The sequence below is a fragment of the Rhinatrema bivittatum genome, chromosome 3 (genome assembly GCF_901001135.1).
Source record: "Rhinatrema bivittatum chromosome 3, aRhiBiv1.1, whole genome shotgun sequence".
In the NCBI taxonomy this organism is placed as follows: Eukaryota; Metazoa; Chordata; class Amphibia; order Gymnophiona; family Rhinatrematidae; genus Rhinatrema; species Rhinatrema bivittatum.
The window spans coordinates 285,823,981-285,841,621 of record NC_042617.1 but is presented as its reverse complement, the minus strand read 5'-3'; the positions used below and the strand labels follow the sequence as shown (position 1 = coordinate 285,841,621).

At 45.9% G+C, this 17,641-nt stretch overlaps 1 protein-coding gene across 10 annotated transcripts in view; it reads left to right on the top strand.

Annotated features, from left to right (window-relative positions):
• Positions 1 to 17,641, top strand: part of R3HDM2 (R3H domain containing 2) — a 447,291-nt gene that overhangs the window by 292,744 nt on the left and 136,906 nt on the right. For all 10 annotated transcript variants that reach the window (XM_029594890.1, XM_029594896.1, XM_029594892.1 and 7 more), the window contains exons 3-6: positions 3,470 to 3,511; positions 11,764 to 11,850; positions 14,559 to 14,685; positions 15,187 to 15,265. In XM_029594890.1, the coding sequence (XP_029450750.1) occupies positions 3,470 to 3,511; positions 11,764 to 11,850; positions 14,559 to 14,685; positions 15,187 to 15,265 (335 nt within the window). The remainder of the gene's footprint in view (positions 1 to 3,469; positions 3,512 to 11,763; positions 11,851 to 14,558; positions 14,686 to 15,186; positions 15,266 to 17,641) is intronic.

Sequence of the window (17,641 nt, the reverse complement as noted above, 5' to 3'; positions counted from 1 at the left end):
TGGGTGCGCTTTTTGTGCGCACAAATTTTTAAGCATTGGTGGTACGCCCAGGTTTTGGTGCACAGTTTGTGCGTGTGTTTTTTGCGGCGCCTAATTTTTGTGCGCATAAATTTTATGTGCATGACATTTTTTAGTGCGAGCCGGCTGGACGCACATTCTCCATCAGCTGTGCACTGATGGCGTCAGTGAGCAAGAAACCTAGGCGCCTTTCTCTCTGTGTTGCCTGTCATATTCTGGCATCTTAACCTTTACATGCCTTCTAACATGTTTCAGTGCTGCCTAGAGGCTCAAGGAAATTCTTTCTCTGATTTCACTAAGCCTTGGTCCTCCCAGCCCGATAATGGTCTGCTTAAGGATTTGTCTGGATCTTGGAACTTCCTTGACTGGTTCCTCCACAGATTTGGCCTGGATCCTGCTTCTTTTTCTTGGGTGGAGTTTTTTCAAGGTTTGCAATCCTTTAGGCGCAGTCCTCAGCTTTGCCCAATCCTGTCAGGTCAGATCCTCAGCTGGTGGCCCCTCCCTCTTCCAGTCCTATGTTTAAACGCCGGAGCACACCTCGATTTGCTGTGGGTATTCCAGACAAGAACCCGGAACTCCCTGGAAGACAGGGAAATTCCTCCAGGACTGGAACCGTATTGGACCATATTGTGGTTCTTTCACAGAGATGAACTGCCCGTCCTGATTTCCCAGACCTTGAAGATGCTGGGTGTTCCTGGTGCAGATTCCATGCCTGAACTGAAGAAGAATCCCATTTTGGTTTCCTTGCGTAAAGCCTCTTGCTTTTTCCCTGTTATGGACGCCATTCAATAATTTATCTTGAATGGGGTACTTGAGGCAGATTTCAAAAGGGGTCAGACATTGGAAGGCCTGTACCCCCTGGATCCAGCGATGGGTTTTCCGAATGTGGATGCGCTGGTCTGTGCCATCTCTAAGTGGACAACTATCCCCGCAGAGTGGAATAGTAGCCTTGTGGTCAGAGCAATTGGCCCTGAACCAGGGAAGCCAGGGTTCAATTCCCAATCAGGAATTACTAAAGGCAATAGGGGCCCAGTGAATGGTGATTCCTTATCTCATACTGATGTGGCCCATTTTTTTTTGAAGGGAGTGAAGCAGCTTTGGCCTCCCTTGAGGTTACTGATACCATTGTGGAGTCTTAATTTGGTGTTGGAATTCTTGGCGGGCCCTACAGTCCAACCATTGCATAGCCTTTCCTTGAGGTTATTGACCTTGAAAACAGTGTTCCTGGTGGCTATATGTTCTACACATTGAATTTCAGAACTACGGGCCTTGTTTTGCTGTGAGCCGTTCCTTCAGGTGACTCCAGGGGTATAACAGCTGCATACTGTTCCATCCTTCTTGCCTAAGGTGGTCTTAGAATTTCATTTGGATCAGTCCATTTCCTTGCCGTCCTTGGATAAGGTCAGGGACATGAGGAATATTGCCTCTTGCATCCCTTGGATGTCAAGAGACATGCCGTGCAGTATTTGGAGTTTTCTGAAACTTTCTGAAAGACAGATCACCTGTTTGTCTTTCATGGTGAAAGGAAGCAGGGCAAACCAGCTTCGCAGGCTACAATAGCTTGCTGGATTAAGGAAGCAGTCACAACTGCGTATATGGATGCTGAAAAGCCGTTGCCTACTCAGATGAAGGCTCAGGCAGTGTCATGGGTTGTCCTCTCTCAACATTTGCCTAGCTGCAACATGGTCCTCCTTACACACTTTTTCCATGTTTTATCAACTGAATGTGCAGGCCTGGGAGAACACAGCCTTTGCACATGTGATGTTGACTGGACCGTGGGCAGCTTCCCACCCTATTCGGGAGTAGCTTTGATACATCCCACTAGTCCAGAATCCATCTGTCTACACGCTGGGAAAGGAGAAATTACTACTTACCTGATAATTTTGTTTTCCTTAGTGTAGACAGATGGACTCAGCTTCCCGCACTTGGCTGTCAAATGATTGTGTCAATGGACCTCCTGTGGAGCTTCGTGTTCCAGAGGATTACTGGTAAGTGTTCATCCAGTCCTTAGATTGAGGTATATACATTCCTTGCTTGAGTTCAGTGTTTCCTGTTGGTTGAGTAAAGTTATGGTTGACTATTTTTAATCAGGTTTTTTGCTAGTCTGTCCACAGTTGCTTTTGAAGAGAATACTGGCAGGCTGGGGTCACTGCAGGGTTATATAAACTGTGACGTCGGCTTGCTCGTTCTCCATTTGCTGGCAGGGGAACATAACCCACTGGTCCTGAGTCCATCTATCCACAGTAAGTAAAACAAAATTATCAGGTAAGTAGTAATTTCTCCTTTATGTATCCTGCTTAGCTCTGAGTTTTTGTCACCATCCTCCAGTTAACCTACCGTAGTTTAAAGCCTTCTTCACTAGGTTGGGCAAGTCTATGAGCAAAAATACTTTTTGTTTCTTGCGAGGCATATCCCATATTTTCTCAGCAGACTTTTTTTCATTGAATATCGGACCATGATTCAAGAAAGCAAAGCTTTGACAGCATCATCCATGCAGCCTGTATTCACCTTCCAGATGACTCTGTCTCTAGCCAGGTCTTTACTTTTGTGGGCCCCTGCTTTTTTCGTCCAGGCTTCCAGTGCTCTGGGCCCTACCTTGCAATATCATTGGGCTGTAGCCTGAGGGTCTGATGTGTTTCTGCATCCTTTCGCTTTGCTTCCTTTCTACTGCATGTTGTTTGTATCCTTCCTCCAGTGATTGTTTTTGGAACTGCATAGAAAGGAGGTCAGTTGTGGTTTGCTCTCTGCTGTTAGTGTTGACTGTCTTCCGGTTTTTGTGTAAATAGGATGCACTGTTTTCCTTCTCATCTACTTCCTCTCTCATCCTTTATTTCTTGCTCTTTATCATGGACATTGAGGTCTCCATGTATAATCTGTCAATAAAAACGTTCATCTTCCAAGCTCAGTTATCTGCTCCCAAATTGGATATTGTCAGTAGGCTGACATTCATTGACTGGAACATACAAGCCACATTCCCAGTAAACTGAGATCAGTAGCTTGATGGAAGCCTCCTGTGTCGGATGACCAGGTTCAGCAAGGATCCCAGAAGTGCAGGCAGAGGAGGAGTTACCAGCGGTGATTGGCTTGATGTTACAGTATCATACTGACATTATGGGTGCTTGTGCAGAGATTTCTTTCCTCTCTGATTACAGTCCAGAGTTTGCACTTTGGCTTTTGCAACTCTGTTTTAAAGACTAAGTTTAACAATGAATTAGGACCTTCAGCAACAACAACAATAGCAAAAGAAAAAAAAAAGTCTTATAAAAATTTCACCATCTCCTGCCTTTTCCCAATAAGCTTTCTTTTCTGCAGTCCTATGTACTTATTCCTGTGCCACACTAAATTTTCTAGAAAAATAAAAAGGCATTAAAGGGGGGGGAGGGGAAGTTGTGGTAGTCTGTGACCGTTCTAACATTTCCTTGCTTGTTTTTTCTTCTTTCCACATGTACAGAGGCGGGCTCCGCACCACAGCCATGCTAGGAAAAGAGCCAAGGTATGCGAGCTGAGCTTCAGACATCTCTTCATCCTCCTCACATTTCTGTCTCTCTTTGTACTTCCTCCTGTTCCAGGAGAGGCGATAAACACCGGGTGGAATTACATGTTTTTCCTACCTCCACGCCTGCCATATGACTTAATGTCCTGGCTCTTCAATTAGTGCCCCAGCCCCCCTTCCTACCCCTCCCCCACTTCACCCTCATGTTGTCATTCCCTGACTTTCATTTAATGCCGGGAGTTTTCCAGGCTCTTTTCTTAAATTTAAAAAATTATTATTAATCTTCCAGCCTTTAGTGATGCTTCAGAGCAGATTCCATTTAGGTGCTGGAGGTATTTCCCTATCCCCAGAGGGCTTACAGTCTAAGGGCCTGATTTACCAAGTACCGTATTTTTCCCATGGACACAGAATGGGAGGAAAGCATTGGTAAATCAAACTCTTGAGTTTGTACTTGAGGCAATGGATGGTGAAATCACAAGGAGTGTAAATGGGATTTGAATCTTGGATTCCCTGGTTTACAGCCCACTGCTCTAACCACTAGGCTACTCCTCTGCTCCATAATAATAATAATAATAGTAGTAGTAGAGGAAGAAGCAGCGGTACAAACGTTTTCTTGCTGCCAGTGTAATTCAGGTGCTCTGGAGAGTATGGGGTAACCTTCAGAAAAGAGAATTTATACTCCCAGAGCCTCCCTACCACTCGCTTCTGTGCTAAGGTTACCAAGTAGCGTTATCATTATGCTATTGATTTTAGTATGTCAGCCTACTAAGCCATAGACTGGAACCAATAAAATTCTGATGGCAGAATCAGAGAGAACTTACCATGTAATATCCATCCTCCTCCAAACCTGCCTAATTATGCGATTAGGAAGGTGAAGGCCAGGCAGACTTGATTGCTCAGTGGCAGTGCTGTGGGCTGCAACACAATCAAACTGGGTTTGATTCTCAAGTCAGGTCTTTCAATCCTTGGACTGAATGGGGTTGCTGTAGAGACAGCCCCTAGGAAGGGGGAGGGAGACTTAGCCATTGCCTAATGGTGGCACTCTGGTGGCCAGAGTTGGGATCCATGTTAGCCGGATACTAGAGGGAGTCAGGCCTCTAATATCTCACCTGGAATTCAAGAGGAAATTGCTGGACAAAAAAACAAAAAGTGAATGCCAGAGCTAGCCCAATGACTGTGCAAATGATCTAGTTCAGTTCCTTGATCAGGATTCTGCTCCCCAGGCTGACTGCCAATGCTATAGGGCAATGTTCATAGACTCCAGGGAGTGGGGAGGGAGTCTTAGCTGTTACTCAGTGGTAACATCTAGTGGCCAGGCTCTGTGCCAGTTTCTAGGGAGAGCTTTGGTCTTTGGCTCCCTAGCCAAAGACTGTAACTGTAATGGCTAGGCTAGTTATTCAATAGGGGGAATGTCCTGGGTAGTTGTGATTGAAGGCTCATGATGCCATATATTAGCCCCAACTGAGCTGGAAGCCTGAAGGAGCAGGAGGAAATTTCTAGGCCAGTGAAAGTGCATGCTCTGCCATGAATTTGATATGAAACCCTTGCCTGTTGTTTTTGGGTGCTGTGACCTTTCTCTGTTTGAATTGTTACCTCCTCTCTTCATTGCTCCCACCCAAGAAAGTCCACTGTTCAGTAATAGTTCAGGATGACTGACAGTACCATTGGTAAATTAAACAAGGATCTAATTGAATTCCTTGTGGCTGTAGGCACTGTGCATCCCTGTGAAACATCCCTGAGCATCCCTGTGAAACATTATAGACTGACTGAATGGAAAGTTCAGATGATAACCCTGCAAGGGGCTGCCACTCCGCTCCATACCTAGTGCTTTGAATTTACTGTGTCTTTGCATATACTAGCGTCTCTGTCATGCTTTTGTTGGAGCCCTGTTTTAGTGAATTCCTCCTATGTGCGTGCTCCTGGAAACATGTGAGGCTGTGTATAAATCCTGAATATGTTGAATTTTAACATACTTTCTCCTAGCGTGTAGCAGATGGACTCATGACCAATGGGTATAGTGTACTCCTGATAGCAGTTGGGAGACAGAGTCAGATTTCAAGCTGATGTCAGCCTACATATACCCGTGCAGGAAGCTTAGCTTTTCAGTATTTCTCCATCTCCTAAGCAGTTAGTGTCACTACACACACTTGCACAGTGTTAGAAAATCCAAACCAAAGAAGAAAGAAAATCTTAACTCTACAAGTCGAGCCCCGCTCTCCTGCGGTGATACCTAAGGGTCCCTCCCCCAGTTGAGAATTCCTGAGGTGATTTCCGAGATCCCTCAGAGGTAAGCCTCGGTCCGGTAGCCGGTTCCCGGCGTGGACTTAGCCCCCAGAGTGGCTGAGAGGCAGTGGGTGCAATATCGAGTGCGGCGGTGAAGGTATTTTCCCTCTCCCCCCGCAGCTGGAGACCGCCCGGCACGAGACTGGGAAGCGCTGAGACAAGGTAAGGTAGAAAACTTTCTTAAAGTCTCCGGTCTCCGAGGCTTTGTTAGCCGCACAGATCGTCCTTCTGGCGTCTGTTTAATCGGGTTGAGCAGCCCAGTCCAGGCTACACCCCGATCCGGTGTGAGGGTCCTCACACGTGGAGACCCTCCGGGGGGGGGGGGGGGGGGTCGCCATCTTGCCCGTGTGATCGTCTGTGCCATTTCCCCCCCTTGGTCGCCGTATTGTCCGCACAACTGAGCTGTGTGCACAGCGGCGAGCCGGGCTCACAAACAACTTGTGCGCACAGCGGCACACGCATCCCCGCTAAGCGCACAAACAGCGGCCTGCACACGCATCTTCTGCATCCTGCATGCACAGCGTCGGCGCGCACAACTAAGTCTCCCGGCACGCGCACCTACGCACATAGACTAGTTTTGAGCCACTCCACACACACAAACCATGGCACTGCCGGCCAAGAAAGCCAAGGGACAAGCCCTCTGCCCAGCCTGCCACCTGAGAGCTGCGCAACCCGAAGTGGCCTCTGCCCTATGCCTGCAGTGCGAAGAGACTCAAGGGGAACCAAATTAAGGCCCCCCCTCAACCAGTAGAGGAATCCGGCTCCACCAACGATAGTACCCCGGACTGCTGTATCTCCAACCCGGTCCCTCCTCAGATGGGCACCTCGGGGAACTCCACTGGATTCAATATGGACCCAGGGACCTTTTCCTGGGTGGAATTCTTCAAAGGACTTTAAACCTTTGTCCAGGCACAATCGGTACCACCTGCGACACAGCCACAGTCTCCACCTGAAGCGCAAGTCCTTCCAAGCCCCTCTGACCCCCCCCCCCCCCGAGACGTGCCCCAGCTGGGCAAAAGCCTCCCCCTAGGGGACACAGACACCTCAGGGGAAGAGCCTGACTTCCTGGAGGAAGGGGAAATCCCTCCAGGGATGGAACCATACCGAACCATAATGCGGTTCTTCTTCAAAGACGAGTTGCCAGATCTCGTGTCTCTGAGCCTGAAGACGCTGGCCATTCCTGGTGCAAGTTCCACAGCGGAGCCAAAGACGAACCCAGTTTTGGTCAGTCTCCGTCAGGCCTCATGTTATTTCTCAATGCTGCAGGCTGTACAACAACTGATTGACCTGGAATGGAACGCCCCAGAGGCCAGCTTCAAAAGAGGATGGGCCCTAGAAGCTCTATACCCCCTGGAACCCATGGCCAAATAACTCCTAGGGTTCCCAAATTTGGACACCATGATCTGCACTATCTTAAAGCGCACTATCATTCCAGTCGAAGGAGGAGCTGCACTCAAGGATGCCCAGGACAGACGTCAGGAATCCATCCTTAAACAGTCATTTGAGGTCGCAGCAATGACTTTGCAAATAGCCTCTTGCTGCACCATCGTGACACGTGCCTGCTTGCTCCTCTACAGGGACGCAACCATTTTTGCCGAAACATTAGAACCGGCGATATCTTTCCTCACTGATGCGACCTCAGACTTGGTGCGCACCTCAGCCAGGGGTGTCTTATCCATAGTGGCAGCCAGAAGGCAACTATGGCTCTGGAATTGGTCAGCCGAAGTGACCTCCAAGGCGAAACTCATGAGAATGCCTTTTAAAGGATCCCTCCTGTTCGGAAGCGAACTGGAGAAGTTAGCCAACAAATGGGGCGAATCCCCAGTACCTCGGTTACCGAAGGACAGGAATAAAAGAACCCAGCGATCCTCTCCCTGAAGAACCAAGGGCAGAGGAGCCCAGTGTTTTAAACCATACAAAAACACATACCAAGCACCTCGCCCCGCAGGCAGGGCCCAGTCCTTTTGGAACAGACACAACAAGAGGGGAACCGGCTCAGGTACAGGCCCCGGCTGTAACCCACAGTGACAATCAACAGACCCATCCATAGGAAGAAGCCATAGGGGGCAGACTTACCCTCTTCTACCAAAGATGGGTCGAGATAACATCGGACAAGTGGGTCCTAATCATCATCCGAGAGGGATACTATCTGGACTTTCACAGCATCCCTCCAGACAAATTTGTGAGATTACCGTGCCACTCCCTCTCCAAGAGGATGGCAGTGGAAACCAAACTGACAAAACTCAGCCTAAAGGCGATAACCTCGGTGCCCACGCACCAACAAAATACTGGTCACTATTCCATCTATTTTATCGTCCCCCAAGAAGGAGGGAACGTTCCGGCCCATCCTGGACCTCAAGACCGTCAATCGCTACTTGAGGGTACCACACTTCCGCATGGAAACCCTACGCTCAGTCATAAGGGCAGTACAACCGGGAGAATTGCTGACTTCACTGGATCTATTCGAAGCCTATCTCCATATCCCGGTCCACCACGACCATCAGCGCTTCCTACACTTCACGATACTGGACCATCATTACCAGTTCCTGGCGCTTCCCTTCGGACTAGCTACTGCCCCTCGGACGTTCACCAAAATTATGGTGGTAGTGGCGGCGACACTGAGGAAAGAAGGAATCTTCGTACACCCGTATCTGGATGATTGGCTGATCAGGGCAAAATCTACAGAGAAAAGTTACCAGGCGACCACCAGAGTCAAGAATCTATTACAGAATCTCAGGTGGGTTGTCAACACAGCCAAGAGCTGCCTGCAGCCCTCCCAATCGCTAGAGTTACCTGGGAGTCTGGTTCGACACCAAACAAGACAGGGTTGTTCTTCCCCCTACAAAGAGAAGGAAACTGATGGACCAATTGCGAAAACTGTTGACCTATGCTCGCCCCAAGGTATGGGACTACCTCCAAGTTCTCGGTCTCATGACATCAACCCTAGAAGTCGTCCCATGGGCAAGGGCCCTCATGCGCCCACTACAACGTTCCCTACTGTCACGATGGAACTCGATGTCCCAGAACTACTCCATTTGCCTCCACCTACCGGCAGAGGTTCGGACCCAGCTCCAATGTTGGCTACAGGAAAACCATCTGAGCAAGGGAGTAAGACTATCCCCTCCGACCTGGATCTTGCTCACCACAGATGCGAACCTGCGAGGGTGGGGAGCCCACTGCCAGGAACTGACGGCCCAGGGGCAATGGGACAAGGAAAAGTCGGGATGGAACATAAACAGACTGGAAGCTCAAGCTGTCAGACTTGCCTGCCTGCATTTCAGTCATAGACTCCGGGGCGAATCTCTGAGTCATGTCAGACAACACCACAACAGTTGCCTACATCAACCGCCAGGGAGGAACCAGAAGCCAACAGGTGTCCCGGGAAATAGATCCCCTAATGGCATGGGCAGAAGCAAACCTGCAAGGGATCTCAGCCGCCCACATCGCAGGAAAAGACAACGTCACTGCGAACTACCTCAGCAGAGAGAGCCTAGACCCAGGGGAATGGACGCTGTCGACCACAGCCTGCCAGTTGATAGTAAACCACTGGGGAACCCCAGCCATGGATCTCCTGGCAACCCGGTCCAACGCCCAAGTTCCCAGTTTCTTCAGCCGCAGACGAGAATCGCAATCCCGGGGAATCGACGCCCTCGTCCAGACCTGGCCACAGGAAATCCTGCTGTACGCCTTTCCTCCATGGCCACTACTGGGCGGGATCATCCACAAGATAGAACGCCACAGGGGGCTAGTACTTCTAGTGGCCCCGGATTGGCCAAGAAGGCCATGGTATGCAGACATGCGAAGACTTCTTGCGGGGAACCCTCTGTGCCTACCTCCACACAGGGACCTTCTCCGACAAGGACCGATCCTCCACGAAGACCCAACTCTATTCTCTCTTACGGTCTGGCCATTGAGAGGACTCGCCTGAAGAAGAGCGGATACTCTAAGGCAGTGATTGACACCTTGCTCCGAACACGCAAGTTTTCCACGTCTCTAGCTTACATACGAATATGGAGACTATTCGAAGCCTGGTGTGAGGACTGCGAGATACTTTCGCGGACGGTCAAAATCCCCATGATCCTGGAATTTCTGCAGGACAGCTTGAAGAAGGAGTTGTCTCTCAATTCCTTCCATGTTCAGGTGGCCGTGCTGGCCTGCTTCAGAGCCAGAGTGGACGGCGTCAGCCTATCAACCCATCCAGATGTTTCCCGCTTCCTGAGAGGTGTCAAACAAATCCGACCACCCTTAAAGTGGCCGGTGCACCTATGGAATCTCAATATAGTACTAGGCTTCCTAGCTGGAGCTTCCTTCAGACCTACTCATGGCCTGTCACTATGATTACTGACCTTGAAGACTGCATTCCTAGTGGCAATATGTTCAGCCCGTCGCATCTTCGAGCTTCAAGCTCTATCCTGTCAGGAACCGTTCCTCAGGTTCACACCGGGAGCCATACAACTACGCATGGTCCTCTCCTTTCTTCCGAAGGTGGTTTCTCAGTTTCATCTAAACCAAACCATATCTCTACCATCTCCAGATGAACATAAGGACTCTGAAGACTCAAGCCGCCTTCGCCACCTAAACGTCGGCAGACTCCTAGTGTAATACCCGGAAAGATCGGAATCCTTATGAAAGACGGACCACCTTTTCGTCCTTCAAGGCGGGAAGAAACAAGGGGAACCGGCCTTGTGGGCAACCATAGCCCGCTGGATCAAAGAAGTATTCAAGGCGGCCTACGTAGAGGCAGGGAAGCCTCCGCCTCTACAAGTCAAGGCCCATTCTACAAGGGCCCAGGCGGTGTCTTGGGTAGAAACCAAGATGCTGTCACCCGCCGAGATCTGTCGGGCGGCAGAGTGGTCCTCCATACATACCTTCTCCAGGTTCTACTGCCTGGATGTCTAGGCCTGGGAGGACACATCATTTGCAAGGGCAGTATTAAGTGGGCCACGGGCAGCCTCCCACCCGGTTCAGGAGGAGCTTTTGTACATCCCATTGGTCCCGAGTCCATCTGCTACACGCTAGGAAATGGAGAAATTACTTACCTGATAATTTCGTTTTCCTTAGTGTAGACAGATGGACTCAGCATCCCGCCCACAGCTGCCCCAAAATCAGGAAACCTTGGGTGACAATCCCCGAGAGCAAGACAAGCACGGGTAAGCCAAGTATTACCCCTAGTGCAAGACACCCCTAGTTCCCGGGTGTCGGCATTTTTCAGTTCAGTGCACTGACTGTCTCCAATTTGGAAATCAGTTGAACCAGTCCTAGTTAATCAAGTTAGCCAAGTTAATCAAGTTATTAAGATACACATATATCTACAATTGCTTTTCGAGGAGAATAATGAAGAGCTAAGCTTTCTGTACGGGTATATGTAGGCTGATGTCAGCTTGAAAACCCGCTCTGTCTCGCAACTGCTATCAGGAGTACACTATACCCTTTGGTCCTGAGTCCATCTGTCTACACTAAGGAAAACAAAATTATCAGGTAAGTAATTTCTCCATTGCTGCTGATATTCACTTTACAGTTCAGCATGTACAAAGTAGGTTTCCAGGCATGTTTAGATTGAAGAAAAATAGGTTAAGAGCAGCTAATCTTTTTCTCTCGAACTGCAGAAAAATTGCAGCAGAGGCTATTGTCATCTTACAACTTTTATCTGGTGCTAATTAGATATTAAGGCCCAATGACCAGTAGATGTGGTAGACCCCAAATCAAAATTCTATGGGCGATACTGGGGAATCTGAGAATATGTGCATGAAAACAAAAGGTATATACATCTGAACTGTACACAGCAACAACATCAAGCGCATCTTGGTTCATGTAGCTCTGCTATTCACTTAATTAGGGGACTTGATGCTATCTCTAGAATGCATTAAGCTCATTAGGAAAAGGATGAGATTTCCTGGATGGATAAATTACAAAGCCACTGCTGTTCATTTTCTGTTTATTTTATTTTAATGTAAGCAATTTTTTTCCAGTCCAACTCAAAGCTAAAGCTTGTTCGGAGTCTGGCTGTTTGTGAAGAGTCCTCAAATCCTTTTGTGGATGGCCACTTAGAAACGCAGGTAGGCATATGCTGTGTCTGTCTGTCTGTCTCTCAGCACTTAGAGCTCATGCTGTCATTTTTCAGGGCTGCAAGAGAGGCCTTGCCTCTTGTTTGGTCTGTGAGTCAGTGTTGTCACTTCTGGCTCTGTCCCAGACTCTGTGATTCTTGGTGATACTGATTTAGTTTCTTCTGCCTATTGCTTTTCCAGCTATAGTTGTATGATAATGTTCCTGATCCCTTTCTCCATAGTTGGTATGACCATCCACCTCAGAGGTGGCTGCATATCCGTACAGATGTGCACCAACTATAAACATTTGGGATCTAGGGCTGTGTCCATATTATCAAATATGCAACTTAGATTCAATTGTTTATGCTATGTAATAAGATCAATAAAGAGAACCTCGTGAAAACAATTTATCAATTTCACAGGGCAATGACTTCTAAAAAATTTTATAAAGTGGAAAGGGGAGGTTTCAATTATTTTTTTGCAGGAACCATCCAGGTTATCCCCTATTTGTTTTTAATCATCAACACACCCACCTTCCACCACTTTTTTATATAAATCAATTGCGTGAACCACTGTGAAATGAATAAGTAATTTAAGTGCATTTATATCGTGACAAAATATATTTTTTTGTTTAAAAAAAACAAAGCAAAAAACTGCCCGACGAACTTTCCAGTTTCTATGTACAGACTGCCCAGAACAAAAACTTAGCTGAATGAAGATGAGATGTTAATATCTGTGTTTCATCATCCAACCCGACTCGCACAAGTTTCGGAATGTATCCTTCTTCAGGAGTTAATGTTCTTATAACAAAGGTTGTTACGCTTCTGGATCATAAACTTCTCCCATTTCATCATTAAAGTTCCTATGCGGGCAAAAACGCCTCCTCGCCAAACACAATCAATGGTGGTCTGACTATCCGCCATCTTTCTCCATGTTATAAAGTCACCTGAGAATACCTGGAGCACCAATCAGAATCCTGAAATTCAAATTAATGACGCCCAATCCAATTCGTCATTCAACCCATGGGGTTGTTCTGTCTTCAATTTAAAAATCCAAAATTGTTCACAATAGTTTAATTTAGCTGACCGGTTTCCTTCCCCTTTGGGTATGTGATCAATTACTGTCCACTTTAGATGTTCGAACTTATGGTGAGCTTCTAAACAATGTGGAACAAGTGGAGCTGTCATGTTAGCAGTATTTAATCTCGACTGATGTTCGATCATTCTTTGTTTGACTATTATGCTTGTACGCCCAACATATATCTTGGGACATGGACATAGAATAATGTAAACAACGTTATCCGATGTATAGTTGGTGTTATGTTTTCTTCTGATGACATAATTTGAAACGGGATCAACCCAATTACTGCCTTCAATGGTGAAAGCACAGACTGTGCACCAACCGCATTTGTTATGAGTTCCCCCCTCTAGTTACGCAAACCTGCGTGTACAAGCTGATCTCTGATGTTTCTGCCTCTACTGGTTGCTATAAGCGGAATATCCTGAAAAATATCGTGTAAAGCCAAAACGTGCCAATGTTGTCTTATGGATGCTATGATCGATTCTGTATATACACTATAAGGTAGCACGCAAACCAACCTGTCATTTTCTTTTCGGGGTTTGTACTGTAATAAAAGACGAGGAGGTGTGTTTGCCCGCATAGGAACTTTAATGATGAAATGGGAGAAGTTTACGATCCAGAAGCAGAACAACCTTTATTATAAGAACATTAACTCCTGAAGAAGGATACATTCCGAAACTTGCGCAAGTCGGGTTGGATGATGAAACACCGACATTAACATCTCATCTTCATTCAGCTAAGTTTTTGTTCTGGGCGGTCTGTACATAGAAACCAGAAAGCTCGTAGGGCAGTTTTTTAACAAAAAAATATATTTTGTCACGATATGTGTGCACTTAAATTACTTATTCATTTCACAGTGGTTCATGCAATTGATTTATATAAAAAAGCGGTGGAAGGTGGGTGTGTTGATGATTAAAAACAAATAGGGGATAACCTGGATGGTTCCTGCAAAAAAATATATGAAACCTCCCCTTTCCACTTTATAAAAATTTTTAGAAGTCATTGCCCTGTGAAATTGATAAATTGTTTTCAAAAGGTTCTCTTTATTGATTTTTTGAATGTTTTTGAACCTCGTTCGATGATCTTTTTCATTGATTTGATGTAATAAGATCAAACATTTGTGAAATTGCAATTTACATTAGTATGTTTTCAAATATCTAATAGTCTCATGAGGGAGCAGCATACATTTTGTGCTTCCTGTCTGTCTTTGAGTGGAGGAGTAATTGCAGTGAGAAACTGGAAGTGTCCTTTAAGTCAAAATGAGCTCCAAAGAGCATCATGGGACAAAATTATCATTGTATGCATAATCAAGTAGCTCTATTTGTAGATGCATCCCATAATGCACTTGGTCAATCCCCAGTGTTCATAGTGTTCTTGCAAAAACGCATGCTGTTTTTATGGATTTGCACTGACATCTGCCCGTGTTTTCCCTACTTGACTTGGAGTGTCATTTTGTTCTAAATGTGTCTAGTAGTGTGTATTAGTGCTGCACTCAGTAGTCAGTTTGGAACAGCATTCTCTGCAGAATGGTTTGAGCAAGAATATAATGCCAGTTTTGGGCAAGGGAAATAGCTTTATAAGGTCTACATGACATCCTTCCAGTCTTCGCTCATGGAAAGATGTCTTTTACACTCCTGCAGGATATCATTCAGTTGCATGTTAGCTGCTCGTCTGATAAGGAAGAGGAGAAATCTTCCAAGGATGGCTCTGAGAAAGAAGATCGAGAGAAAACGAAAGAGAAGGGCCCAAAGAAAATGCTTTCAAGGGGTGAGAAATGGAGCTAATGTTTTACAGTGAAAAATATCTTGTTTAGCTAATTTCCCCTTTTCTGCCTTGGGGAAAGACACTGGTTCACTATTCTAGTCAGTAGCCTGAAGACGGAGGACTAAATATTTGTTGCTGTCTTTTTTTTTTTTTGTTGTGTGTTAAAATGTTTCTCCCCTTTTCTCTCGCTTCCTTTGCTCCCTGCACACCAGATTGCATGCTCAGGTAGCATAGTTGATGACCCTTGCCCACCCCAGGGCTGGATGAGGCATCTCCTCAGGGGTCACCACAGTAGCAGCAGCCATCTTTCCTGCCACCCTTCCAGGCCTGGGTGCCCCACCACTATGGCACACCCAGACCCAACCAGTCCTGATGGATAGGGGAGCTGAATTGCATGGCCTGGGCTGTGAGGCTTACCCCAGATGGCTTTTTTTTGTAGTTTGTCTTTGCTTGCACATGAAATTATTTTGTTAAATATTTTTTATTTTATTTTGTTGTTCACAGACTCTAGCCAAGAATACACAGATTCCACTGGAATAGATGTACATGAATTTTTAGTAAATACACTGAAAAATAACCCAAGGTAAGATATTGACTGTGCTATGAACTAGTGTTTTACAATAATAGCACTTGAATGTGGTGAGAGGGTAGCGTTATAATACTGACACCGTCGTCATAGTATACCATGAGTTATTTCTGTAAACCGATGTGATATGCCAAATCGAATATCGGTATAAAAAAGACAAATAAATAAATGCTATAAGTACCAGGATGGCTTGGTGCTGCAGCCATATGACAAGGCCCTAAACTCTTGCAGCATTCCAGAGGTCTGCATACATATGTGAGGGTCTGGCACTCCCTGCAGTGCTCCTTGGTGCTATAACCATATGCAGCTTGCAGTGCTTGCAGTGCTCCCCATTATTACAGCCACATTTGAGGGTCCCATACTCCCTGAGGTGATCCCCAGTATTACTTCACATATGTGGGTCCTACATTTCCCACAGTGCTCCCCAGTCTACGGCCATTTGTGAGGGCCCCTCACCCCTGTAGCCCTCCTTAGTGCTGCAGCCATAGGCTTGAGGGTTCCACACCTCGGGCAGCACTGCTTAGTACCTCCATATGGATGATGGAGGTTGTTCCCGTGCAAAACAATTTATGACTGCTTTGGAGGCCATTGATTACACACAGTTAATCTCTATTCTAACTCACAAGACAGGTCATATTTTAGATCTAACCAAAATTGTGTACAATATATAAGGGATGTAATGGTTTGAGATTTGCTATGGTCAGACCATTGCCTTTTGGATTTTTATCTATCTTGTCAACGCAAGCTTAAAACCTGAAAAATTTGGATTAAAAAATAGTGCATCCTGATGCACTCCCAAGTGATGTTCTAGAGGGGTAGTGAGCTGAAACAAAGGCGTTCGACTGGAAAAGTAATTAGGTTGATACCTCCATTGATACATGGCAGTCTGCCTTATCTAAGATTTATGAGAAATTAGCCCCAAAACAAGAAAAATGGGTTCAGCTTAGGAGATCAGATTCATGGTTTACAAATGGCCTATGGGATAAAAGAAAAGCTCTTCAATGGCCTGAAAGAAAATGGCATCAAAGTCTTGGTGTCACGTCTAACAGGCTTATTTAACAGAACTTCAACAAATATAGAAAAGCTGTTGTTTGGCAAGAATGAGTTACTATTGTAGTTCTCTAACCACAGCTCAAAACCGTACATCTCAGGTATTTTATTTAGTTAAAAAATTAACTTTCCCTCATTCAACAAGGAAACAACTACCTTTTGCTTCTCAGACCTTTGTTGATTATTTTGAGAATAAGGTTGCTAAGGTTGATAAGTCTAGAGGATGTGAATGAAGAATGGGTGGCTCACGGGAATGACAGCTACTACCTGAAGTTAATACCCTTATTCAATAAACATACACACGGTTAATGCGACTCCAACATTGCTCTAAGCTTCAACGGCAAGAGGAAGTGTGGAAAAAAGGATTTGCATTCACAAAAAAGTGGGGAGTAGCTTGCTTGTTACGGCGGTTACTACGCCAAACCAAATAAGCCTGATACTTCACTTTCAATGCATATCCAGCATAGCGCTCTGCTTCAACGGCAGTGGGGAATGAAGAAAAGTGGATCTATATACAGACAACAACCAACAAGGACTGAGTTACATAGTCTGGGTAAACAAATAAGCATGGGTGTAGCTTGCTTATTGCGGAGGTTACTACCCCTAACTAATTAAGCTAGATATTTCACTTAGATGCAGTTCCAACACTGCTCTCTACATTAATGGCGGCGGTAGAAGGGAAATAGAACCAAAAGGTTACTAAGGGCCAAGAGTAACAGATAAGTATAAGGGAAAAAAAAAGTGCGAAAGCTTGCTGGGCAGACTGGATGGGCCGATTGGCCGTCTTCTGGTGTCATTTCTATGTTTCTATGCAACGTGAGCAGTCGTAGGTACATGACCAGCAAAAGGACAAACTTTGCCTTGAATGGTCGAATTTAAATCTGGGATGGTCCCGTTTTAGGTCTCTTTCCTCTAAGCAGATGGTATCTGTTATCGTAAATTTAAAATCTTCTTTTTCCTTACTGGACCCTTGTCCTTTCCTAATTGTAAAAAGTATATGGGTGGTATCTTATGAAGCAATTTAGGGATATGGTGAATGGGTCCCTTGAAAGAGGGTCATGTCCCAGAGGACCTTAAACAGGCCTTATTTAAACCAATTTCTAACATCAGTAATAAAGTTAGCCATGATCTCGCCAATTACTGCCCCATTTCAAATCTACCAACTCTTGCTAAGATCTTAGAGAGAGCAATATTAATTCAATTGGATGAGTATTTGTTGGAGTATAACTTACTTGACTGCAATCAGTATAGATTCCGCAATCATTTTAATACTGAATTATTATTGCTTGCTTTGTCAAACACATTGTTACATAGACTTGATAT